We start from the raw sequence: 12,256 nt of genomic DNA, 5'->3' as shown, positions 1-12,256 counted from the left end.
TCAGAGACTGTCTGCTCTTGCTGTTTGTCTTCTGTGAAAGATTGAGCTGATTAATGCACACAATTAACGGTTACAGTGATCAGTTACAACTTCATGTAGGGTACTGTGCAGTGGTGCATTTGTCACACGGCTTTGTCACCCTTAACTGCTGAAAAGCAAGCATACTGTGGAACTGTACCTCATGTAGAACATGAGGCAGACAGAACACCAGGTTTTTCATCTGAGCAAAAGTAATGCAGGCATGTTTGCATCAGGTGACTCATGGCTGTGATACTATTGCTTTCCTCAAAGCGATGTATGTTACATGGTTTTTCACTGTTAGGGATTAATTTCCCACTTCACCTAACTATCACAGTATCACAGATTTCTAGGTTGGAAGAGACCTCAAGATCATCGGGTCCAACCTCCGACCTAACACTAAGTACTCCACTAAACCATATCGCTAAGCTCTACATCTAGACGTCTTTTAAAGACCTCCAGGGATGGTGACTCCACCACCTCCCTGGGCAGCCCGTTCCAATGCTTAATAACCCTTTCGGTAAAGAAGTACTTCCTAACATCCAACCTAAAACTCCCCTGTCGCAACTTTCGCCCATTCCCCCTCATCCTGTCACCAGGCACGTGGGAGAACAGACCAACCCCCACCTCTCTACAGCCTCCTTTAAGGTAACTGTAGAGAGCGATGAGGTCTCCCCTGAGCCTCCTCTTCTCCAGGCTGAACAAGCCCAGCTCCCTCAGCCGCTCCTCGTAAGACTTGTTCTCCAGACCCCTCACCAGCTTGGTCGCCCTTCTCTGGACTCTCTCGAGCACCTCCATGTCCTTCCTGTAGCGAGGGGCCCAAAACTGAACACAGTACTCGAGGTGCGGCCTCACCAGAGCCGAGTACAGGGGCACAATCACTTCCCTAGACCTGCTGGCCACACTGCTTCTTATACAGGCCAGGATGCTGTTGGCCTTCTTGGCCACCTGGGCACACTGCTGGCTCATATTCAGCCAACTATCAACCAATACTCCCAGGTCCTTCTCTGCCAGGCAGCTTTCCAGCCACTCATCCTCCAGCCTGTAGCTCTGCTTGGGGTTGTTGCGCCCCAGGTGCAGGACCCGGCACTTGGCCTTGTTGAACTTCATACAGTTGGCCTCAGCCCATCGGTCCAGCCTATCCAGATCCTCCTGCAGAGCCTTCCTGCCCTCGAGCAGATCGACACACGCACTTAGCTTGGTGTCATCTGCAAACTTACTGAGGGTGCAACCGATCCCCTCATCCTGATCATCGATAAAGATATTAAAGAGGACCGGCCCCAGTACCGAGCCCTGGGGGACTCCACTTGTGACCAGCCTCCAACCAGATTTGACTCCATTCACCACAACTCTCTGGGCCCGGCTATCCAGCCAGTTTCTAACCCAGCATAGCGTACTATGGTTAGGTGGTATTTTGTTTTCCTTTCTTGTTACTCAGCTCTGATTTATGTAGTGTTTGGATTCATAAGTGTTCTGTGGGTTCTCCATTTTATTTGGAAATGCTACATTTTACAATCCAAAACAAAAGTTATCAACTCATTTTGTTTGAAATGCCTCTGGAGGTCTTTAAAAGACGTTTAGATGTAGCCCTTAGTGATATGGTTTAGTGTAGGACTTGTTAGTGTTAGGGCAGAGGTTGGACTAGATGATCTTGGAGGTCTCTTCCAACCTAGACGATTCTGTGATTCTGTGATATTTATAGTTCCCCGAAATTCTCTGTTGCCTTTATCTTCCCAGTCACATGGGAACTTTGAGGGAACACACACATCTCTAATGCCAGTGTTGCAGATTTAAAAATAGTTTTCCTCCACCAAATGCTAACAGCTGGTTGGCTTCGTTTCCAGGCTGAAATTGCGTTGTATAGTATTTTCATTTTCTTACTGTTGCCAAATGTTAATGGATCCAGCTCTGCAAATTTTACGATGTAAATTCTGTTGTAATACTAATTAAATATAATAATAATAATAATGTAATACTAATTAAAATTTAACTGCATTTATGAGGCCTTTCACAACTCCAGTCAAGCACATACTACTTTATTTTGCAGATAAATAAAAAGGGGAAAGTGGTTCAGGGGAAGTGTTTTGTGTTGATTTAAATGACAGCGAAGACAATGTGTATTGCTGCTAGCCATTATTTGGGCAACACTAAGATCTGGTGTCATTCAAGAGAACAGGTCTCTTAAGTTGTGCTCCCACCCTTGGACAAGCCACTAACCCTTGTTCCTTTCCTGTAGTTGAAGTAATTCAGTGCAAGTACCCTGGCAAATCCATTGTTGACATATTGAAATTATAGCAATTGAATATTGAAATCACTTTCGTCTTTGCTTTTCAGTAGTGACAAAAATGTCTAACCATTGTGTTTCAAGAAAGAAGGGATTCTTAGCAATGTTTTTCAAAAACGTCCTTTTTCACCTCTAAGAGTAGGAAATTGGGGAAGGGGGGCAGGAAATCCACGTGGATGAGCAAGGAACTCATCAACAAAATCAAAAGGGAGAGGAAGGTCTATGAAATGTGGAAAAAGGGCCTGTCCTCTTGGGAGGAGTATAGAAGTGTTGTCCGGGCCTCCAGGGACGCGATGAGGAAGGCTAAAGCCCATCTAGAAATGAGGCTTGCAAAAGAGATAAAGGATAATAAGAAGGGTCTTTTTAAGTATGTAAACGGTAAAAGGAAGACTAGGGATAATGTGGGTCCCTTGCTGAACGAGGGGGGTGTCCTGGTAATGGGAGATGCCGAGAAGGCGGAGATACTGAATGCTTTCTTTGCTTCAGTCTTTGCTTCAAGGACTCCCTCCCTCCCCCCCCCCCCCCCCCCCAGGACTCCTGGACCCTGGACCCTGGAGGGAGGAGAAAGGGTCTGGGAAATGGAGAGCTCCCCCTGGTTGATGAGGGAGTGGTTCGGGAGCGTCTGAGTGGGATCAACGTACACAAATCCATGGGCCCCGATGGGATGCATCCACGTGTGCTAAGTGAGTTGGCAGAGGTGATTGCCGAACCACTCTCTATCATCTTTGAAAGGTCCTGGAGAACACAGGAGAGGTGCCTGAAGCCTGGAGGATAGCCAATGTCACTCCGGTTTTCAGGAAGGGCAAGAAAGAGGATCTAGGAAACTACAGACCAGTCAGTCTCACCTCTGTCCCTCGAAAGGTGTTGGAACAGCTTGTGCTGGATGCCATCTCCAAGCAATTGGAAGAGAAGAATGTTATGAGGAGTAGTCAGCATGGATTCACCAAGGGGACGTCGTGCTAGACCAACCTCGTTGCCTTCTATGATTGCATCACCAGCTGGGTAGACGGGGGGAGAGCAGTGGATGTTATCTACCTTGATTTTAGCAAGGCTTTTGTTACTGTCTCCCACGACATCCTGCTAGAAAAGCTGTGAAAGTGTGGTATAGATGAGTAGACAGTAAGGTGCGTTGAGAACTGGTTGACCGGCTGAGCTCAAAGTGTGGTGATCGGCGGTGCAGAGTCTGGGTGGAGACCTGTGACTAGCGGCGTTCCCCAGGGGTCGGTACTGGGTCCGGTTCTGTTCAACATCTCCGTCGACGATCTTGACAAGGGAGTAGTGTCTGCCCTCAGCAAGTTCGCCGATGACACGAAGCTGGGAGGAGTGACTGACACGCCAGAAGGCTGTGCTGCCATTCAGCGAGATCTGGACCGGCTGGAGAGAAGGGCAGGAAGAAACCAAATGAGGTTTAGTAAGAGCAAGTGTAGAGTTCTGCACCTGGGAAGGAACAACTGGATGTATCAGTACATGCTGGGGGGAGACCTGTTGGCGAGGAGCTCTGAGGAGAAGGACCTGGGGGTCACAGTGGATGACAAGTTGACCATGAGCCAGCAATGTGCCCTGGTGGCCAAGAGGGCCAATGGGATCCTGGCATGCATTAAAAGGAACGTGGCCAGCAGGTCAAGGGAGATGATCCTCCCCCTCTACTCTGCCCTGGTCAGGCCTCACCTGGAGTACTGTGTCCAGTTCTGGGCTCCCCGGTACAAAAAAGACAGGGATCTGCTAGAAAGAGTCCAGCAGAGGGCCATAAAGATGATATGGGGCCTGGAGCATCTTCCCTCTGAGGAAAGGCTGAGAGACCTGGGTCTGTTCAGCCTTGAGAAAAGAAGACTGAGGGGGGATCTTATTAATGTTTATAAATACCTGAAGTGTGGGAGACAGAAGGCTTTGGCCAACCTCTTTTCAGTGGTTTGTGGGGACAGGACAAGGGGCAATGGCCATGAAATGGAGCACAGGAAGTTCCGCACCAATATGCAAAAAACTTCACGATGAGGGTGACGGAGCACTGGAACAGGCTGCCCAGGGAGGTTGTGGAGTCTCCTTCTCTGGAGATATTCAAGACCCATCTGGACGCCTACCTGGGCAGCCTGCTCTAAGGAACCTGCTTTGGCAGGGGGGTTGGACCCAATGATCTCTTGAGGTCGCTTCCAAACCCTTCAACTCTGTAATTCTGTGATTCATAATGCTGTGAGTCGACAGTATTATCTACAATGACATGTTGTTTCTGAAATGAGTAAAATGTCATATAATAGCTCTTCTGCTTTTCCCACCATCTTGAAGTACTCAGTCAAACTATCCTACCATCTTACAAGAGATGAATCTGCCATTTTACTTTATTTTAAAAATTCTTTCAAAATCTATGGCAGTTATGTTAAAGCAGTATTGCTGTCATAAACACGATCCATAGTGTTTACTTTTTGACATAAATGCTGAAACAACTAGTGCAAAACATGGAGAGATCTGGGAATTAATAAAGTTACAGATGGCTCTCATGTGGAAATAATAATATATTGCATTTTTAGTGGAATAAAATCAATGTATTGCTTTTGATTAATACAGTAGGCTTGCTGGTCATACAGGGATTAGCGTTGTGTGGTATAAACCTGAAAGTTAGTTGGTTATCCTGTGTTATGTGGCATGATGAGGATCAATATCAGGAATGTCTTAAGAATACACACTAAACAGAATCCTTTCTACATTGGTTGCAGTACTAGATAGATTAATTATATTGCCATCTGTACTTGAAATGACCTTGGGTATGCAAAGGAAAAATCTAGATAAATGATAACTCACGTAATACTCTGTGGTTTTTGTTTATGGAAGACAGAATTCCTCAGGATATTCTACAAAAAAAAGAAGAGTGTGCCAAATGTAATTTCAGTGTTGAGTGTTCATGGATGGTAGAAATTATACTTAACAGAAGTTTGTAATTTTTGCAGGTAATAGCTCTAGCAGATGCAGCAGAAAAAAATCAAGCCAACATGTTCCAGGCATTTACAAAGTTGAAAAGTGCCACCCATCTGGTGATTATGCTGATCAGTCTGTGGCAGAAACTCAACGCTGACCAAATTGCTATTATGGAAGCTGCATTTTTGCCATTAGCAGAAGATACACAAGAGCTGGTAAGAATCTCTAAGAATTACTTGAAAAATGCATATTTAAAAGAGTTTAAGAGCTTAAATTTACATGTTTGTCTGTGCTCTTTGTTGAAGATGGTTCTTTGAAGTGATCAAGTAGGTGTGTAATGCAACCTGTACGGTTTCACAGTGAATTAGAAAAGTAGAACTAAGTAACAGAAGGGTTCATGAGAAGATAGTCTAGAATCATAGAACATCTTGCTTAATGGTGCAGTCACAGCCACGCCACAGATGCTTGCGCTTGCTGATGGCCCTGGCCAGCCGTAAAATGTCTGTTGCTCTCTGAATGCACTCATTCAGCTTGCAGCCTCATGTCCCAGCCTCACATCTCACTGTCATGTTGCAGCCTCATTGTTGCTGCCTCATCTCCCAGCCTCAAGTACCAACATCATATCCCAGCATCTGTTTTGGGTTTATGTGGCAACATTTCAGTAGTGTGGGGGCCGCATGGGTGACTTCTGTGGTAAAAGACCAAGAGCTGCTCCGTTTCAGAGAAGATCCAGTTCCAGGTAGCTCCAAAAGGGAACCTCTGCTGGCCGAGGCTGGCACTTCCATGCACAGTGGTGGCACTTCTGTGCTAACATATTTAAAAAAGACTCCAAAATGCTGCACACAGCATATGGGTGACAGGACTGAGGAAATGTGAGAGGAACAGCCTTGCAGACACCAAGGTCAGTGAAGGAGGAGGCAGGAGATGCTCCAGGTGCCAGAGCAGTTCCACTACTGGCTGTGGAGAGGAACATGGTGAAGTAGGCTGTCCACTTGTAGCCTGTGTTATGTGTTGGAGCAGATCGCCATGTTGCAGCCTGTTGAGGACCAGCGCAAGAGTAAGAGGATGCAGCCTGAAGGAGGCTGCAGCATGTGGAGAGCCCATGCAGTATCTGAAGTGCAGCCCGTGAAGAGCAGCCCATGCTGGAGCAGTCCGCTCCTGAAGCACTGCATCCTGTGGTACGGCTCCCAGGCTGGCACTTTTCAGGCCGGCAGGCATTTGCTTCTGCCCCAGGTTCAGGAGACTTTTTCTGTCAGCCTTTTTCTCGTTGAGGCATGGTTACCTTTATGCCTTCTCCCATTACCCAGGCTTTCCCATTCCCATGATGATTTCCTGTCCCCCAAGTGACTTCCCATCCTTGAGTCTCCCACATGTGCCCGCCACCTCTGTCCTCTCTCGGTTAGCTGAAGTTGTGGTGTCCTACACCCTCTTATGTCTCATTGGTATAAAAAGAGCCTGATTTTTACACTAAATGTAGCTTCTTTCCTCTGAGATGCTTCCTGCACTATGTGTGATTCTCTTTTCCTAGTGTTCGCGTTGCCTTTTAGTGTTATTTATTTATTTATTTTTTCCTCCTAAAAGGGGTTGGAGCTTTGCTCCAATGTCACATTAACTGATTTTTACTATCATGATGTGTCTTTCTACTACTTGTAATCACTACTATTGTCAGTTATTGCTATACTCTTAGTATATAAGTATTAGTATATCACTACAGTGATGAATTTGCTTTCTGGTAGTATCTGTATCTACATAGATGGTAGTATAGGTAGTATCTATAGTTGCTTAGTATCCACCTTCACATCACAAAATCCCGGAATCTTACAATATCCTGAGTTAGAATGGACACACAAGGATCATTGATTTCAGCTTCCTGGCTCCACACAGGACCACCTAAAATTCAAACCCTATGTCTGAAAGTATTCTCCAAACACTTCTAGAACTCTGACAGACTCAGTGCCATTACTCCTTCCCCGGGGAGCCTGTCCCAGTGCCCAACCACCCTCTCGGTGCAGAACCTTTCCCTAATAACCAGCCTGAGCCTCCCCTGTCGCAGCTCCAGGCCATACCCTTGGGTCCTGTTGCTGTCCCCAGACAGGAGAGCTCAGTGCCTGCCCCTCCATTCCCCTCGTGAGGAAGCTGCACGCCACCATGAGTGAGACTCAGTCTATTATTCTCTGGGCTGAACAATCCAGGTGATTTCAACTGCTCCTCGTACATCTTGCCCTCTAAATCATTCACCATCTTTGTAGCCGTCCTTTGGGCACTCTCTAGTAGTTTTATGCCTTTCTCACATTGTGCCACCCAAAACTGCACACTGTTCTGGAGCTGAGGCTGCAATGGTACAGATCAGAGTGGGACAGTCCCTTCCCTCAACTGTCTAGCAATGCCATGCTTGATGTGCCCCAGGACACGGTTGGCCCTTTTGGCTGGACATGGTTGGCCCTTTTGGCTGCCAGGGCACACCGTTGAGTCATATTCAACTTGACATCGACCAAAACCCTCAGATCCTTTTCCATGTGGCTGCTCTCCAGCCTCAAGATGTCTCTGAAAGACCTCTCTACCCTCAAGGGAGTCAACAGCTTTTTCTAATTTAGTGTTGTATGCAAACTTAATATATATTCAAGTCCTGCATCCAGATCATTTATAAGAACATTGAAGGGCACTGCCCCTAAATGGAGCCTTGCTGAACCCCACTAGTGACTGGCCACTAATTTGATGTTACTCCATTTACCATAGCCCTTTGAGCCTGACCTGTCTTGGACTCAATGATCCTTGTGGGTTCCTTCCAGCTCTTAAGCCAATTGTTCACCTACTGTGTTCACCTATCTATGTAGCTGTATGCTGGGCATTTTGTCCAGAAAGATAGTATGAAAAATGGTATTGTAAGCTTTGCTGAATTCCAAAAAGATTTCAGATTTACATCAATTGACTTGGTCACCTCAGTAGGTGACCTTGTCATAAAAGGAAATTAAGTTTGCTCAACAGGACGGTCCCCTCGTGATCACATGTTGGCTGTGACCAATGATTGTGTTGGCATATATGTAATAGCAGTTAATTCCTATTCAACCAATCCTTCCTTATCAAGCCAAGTAAGATTTTCTTGCTTAAGTTTAGCTTGTCTTAGCTTCTGTCTAGTTGTTAGTACTAACAGAATAATTCTATTTTTTTAAAGACACTAATACAAATGCTATGTAATATAAGTACATGCTTGTGTATTCACATGCACACATTCCAATATGATAACTGTAATAGACAAGTACGCACAGTAATATGGTGTATTGAATCTATTAATTAAGTGTTGGCCATACTTTGTTTTCAGTGTTTTTACACTTGTATATGTAGTGGGTGAAAATGATCCCAATAAAGTACTATATAAAGATAACTTGCTTATATTTTCCAAACCATGCATAGATAGTCCTACATTGTGTAGGTATCTTGCAAATTTTTCTCTCATGTAATTGGTATGACTGTGTGAGATTATGTGCAAAATCTGGAGAACAGTCTGTGTGCATGTATATATATGTAAAAAGACTGCCGCATTCTGTCTTGATATAAGGTCCCCAGCTCATCATACTGCTTTAGTGAAATTAAGGAATGTTTTAAACTTATAAGAACTAGAGTCAATGTCCAGTTAGTTTCAAGTATAGTCTTTCCACTGGGTTCTAGATTAAAGTACTTAAACAGTATTTAAACTTACAAGAGAAACAAGCTGTAGTGGTACTTACACTTCTCAATGTTTCTTTTAGGTATTCAAAATTTAAAATATATTGCATAACTGTTTTCATAGATGAATTATGTATAAGAAAAAAAAATCTAAGTACACTATCTTTACTGCTCTGTGTAGGGTTTTTGCAATGTACAGTGAGCTAAGATTTTAATACGTACCTTGAACACTTAAAATGGTTTATTGTCATTTGGAAAGTCTGTGCGAAGATCTAAGTGAACTTCGCATTATCTACAGTTTCAACTGTGTGGGGAAAAAAAAGTATGTTTTGGTACTTCACATGATATTGACCCATGATCCTGTCCTAACTGAAACCAGGACAAGCAGGCGAAGCAAAACAGTTTTGATGAGATTTGCTTTGGACTTTTGGCTCACTTAGACCTGTAAATCAAGCTGCACAACTGGGGTGTATGTATTCTTATGAATAGAATTGCAGGAAGGTTCACATCAATCTCATAAAAGCCCAAACAACTATTATTTGCATGACTCCCTTTTATTTTGCCATCAGACATCACATTGCTTTTTGACACATCTTTTGATAAATCATGGGGAAATCTGTTGTGTATCATATAATACAAGATATCACTTTAATATATAACTCAATGTGGTTTCAGTATAGTAGTTCACAATATTCCATATTAAAGCTGTAACACCCCACATAAATATTGTTAAGATGTGCATCCTGCAGAGCAGCCAGGATGAAAAATGTAAACCAGCAATGACTGGAAATGGGTAATGAAACCTTTACAAAATATTGAAATACATGCCATTGAAGTTGTTATGGAACCACAGAAATCTGAATGTAATTTAAGGAGAAGTATAATTAAGCAGGGGAGGGAAGAGGGAAATCTGACATACCAACAGTATTTATGGACAGAAGCTCCTAGCTAGTGTTCATGTTTCCTTACAAGCAGTTGAGTGGAACTGTAGTGAAATAAAGTACTCTAAAGGATTTTTTATTTACTCAAACAATTCTGCACAGTAGTTTGCTGTATTTTTATTTGGATGGAATGTGTTAGAAGACAGTTTGGATGCAGTGTACCTCTCCAGAATATTTTCTGCTTTGTGAACAGTAAACTATGAAAATGTTGTGTTATTTTTTTTTTAAACAAAGGGAAATGTTTAGAATATACTTTTACTGTAAAACAAAATGCTTCTCTGACCATAACATCAACATTATTCTCATACATGCCATTCCTTTTAGAAAAGATTGCATCTTGTTTTCTAGACCTTTCCGCCACTCTGGTTAGATATTTAGCAAATAAAAAGAGGTGTTTTGAGTTCCTATTGTCACTATTTTAAAATAAATTTTCTGTTGCTATAAACTTTTAAGAACATGTAAAATCTCATTTTCTTGTCTACAAAGATAAAGCAAATACTACAAGCTTTCAAAATAGTTGTTTAAAATGAAATCTTGGTCTCTTCTCTTGTATTTAGAGGATAAGGTCCTTAGGTTTCTGAAAATACCTTTCTTTTTCCCTTTTTTCTTGCATTTTCTAATAGCTTAAATGTAAATTCTGTGAGTAACAGATATTTAGTGTCATACATTTTGTTTCCAGCAATAAATTTCTAACTAACATCTAAATAGTATTTCTTTGTTTAAACTGACTAAAAGTGTTGCATTTGTTTAATACTGGAAATATGAGGACATTCCCTGTTTGTAAAATTCATGGAAGAATCACTGAAGAGTCTGAGAAGCATAACATCAGAAATTGCATGAGGTTTCTTGAGTCTTTGCTGTTGTCCAATGGGATAAATAAGGAGCTAATCTGTCAAGGAACTTAGCTGCAGTTTTGTCCCGATCTACTTTGTTACTATTGCAGGACTAAAATTAAACCCATATTCAAAATACAGAAATGTATATTGTCAGTTTCAGAGCATAGTGTTACAATTCCGTGCAAACTACACTTTAAAAAGTATACCAATTTAGAGTCCTATGTGGGTTTTATTATCTATTGAAATATCTGACAAAATTGTTTTGGAGACAAAAGAAGCTATGATCACTCTAATAATATTAATGATTTATCAGAAATTTTATTCTACAATTCATTTTTCTTAGGAGAGTTGCTGACTGTTTTCCAAGACTAGCATATTTGTCATTAACTTAAAGTAGGCGCTGGCAACCATTGGATTACTAAAGGGATGTTTTTCAGTCATTACCCTTTTACCAAGCTCTGTTATATTGAGGGAGTTTTCAAAAATTAGTTTGTGATAGAGTGTATGTTTACAATCAAAAATCATTTTTGGAAGGGAAGGAATTTATCCAGACTAACTTAAAGCGTTCAAGGAGTTCATGCTACATGACAGTTTTGATATAATAGTTGCATGGTGTTTGGATTGACTGGCTCAGATGTCTGATTATTAAACTATTAATACTTTCTTTGTTTAATATGTTACAAGGAGAGAAAATGTCTGTCAATATTAACATTCTAATTTTAGAACTGATGGCGGATCCTCAGCACTATAACCATCAATATAGCTATCAACTTCACTCAAGAATAAATATTTTCATAGTTCTCATGGTGTTACCAAGTAATATCATAAATGCTTTTCATTGCTCAGAATCATCCCTTTCTTGTTATCCTCACATTTGTGATGCTATAGTTAATAATAACTATAAACTATCATCGAAGTACACTTTCATCTGCTTTTATTTAGGCTTGGCTTCAGAGCAACCAAGTAAATGTCTGTATTCTATCTTAATTTCCTACTGAAGTTGTAAATTGGGCAGGAAAAAACATGCCTGTGGTTAAAATGTGTGTGTTTAAGTGACGCTGTGATCTAAGTTTAATAAACTTAAGTTAATGACTCCACATTTACTTTTTTACAGTGTTGATAGATAAAGTAGAAAAGTACACTTACAGGCAATGATGAAAAAGAGAAGGTGTCATAAGAAAATCACAGAGTGTCTTGGAAGAGTCATCAGAGTTAGTATCAAAAGGCTCTATGCTTTCTGTAAGAAGACTATATGAACGTAAACCACTAGAAAAAGAAAAGATTGGTAATGTGGAAAAGCTAGGTAGTCTGCTATGTTTTATGCATGGTAGTAGATAGGTTTTATTGCAGAGTTCTCAAGAAAATTGCAATTTGGGGAAAGAATCCTTTATTGACTGAAAGTTTTCAAGATTAAAGAAAAGATTAATTCTGTAATTCCTAGAGGTTTAATTCTGTCAAAACTAATGGTATCCAACTTTTTTCTTGAAATTGTTAATTAATGTTTAGAACTGTTGAAGCTTTGAGCTGATAATTACATTGTTGGGGAGAGAAGTTTTCATGAGATCTAATTTTTAGAATTTCTATTAAATTGTTACTTTTCAATAATT

General features: G+C 41.7%; 1 protein-coding gene across 14 annotated transcripts in view; it reads left to right on the top strand.

Moving 5' to 3' along the window:
• BBS9 (Bardet-Biedl syndrome 9) overlaps window positions 1–12,256 on the top strand; it is a 289,008-nt gene that overhangs the window by 154,336 nt on the left and 122,416 nt on the right. For all 14 annotated transcript variants that reach the window (XR_014578910.1, XM_083822113.1, XM_083822115.1 and 11 more), the window contains one exon: window positions 5,242–5,424. Coding sequence is in view for 13 of the 14 variants with exons in the window: in XM_083822113.1 (XP_083678239.1) it covers window positions 5,242–5,424 (183 nt within the window). In the remaining variant the exon portion in view is untranslated. The remainder of the gene's footprint in view (window positions 1–5,241; window positions 5,425–12,256) is intronic.

This window comes from Anser anser, assembly GCF_964211835.1.
Source record: "Anser anser genome assembly, chromosome: 2".
NCBI classification, from domain to species: domain Eukaryota; kingdom Metazoa; phylum Chordata; class Aves; order Anseriformes; family Anatidae; genus Anser; species Anser anser.
The sequence above is the reverse complement of the archived record's forward strand: the minus strand, read 5'-3'. Positions and strand labels throughout refer to the sequence as shown.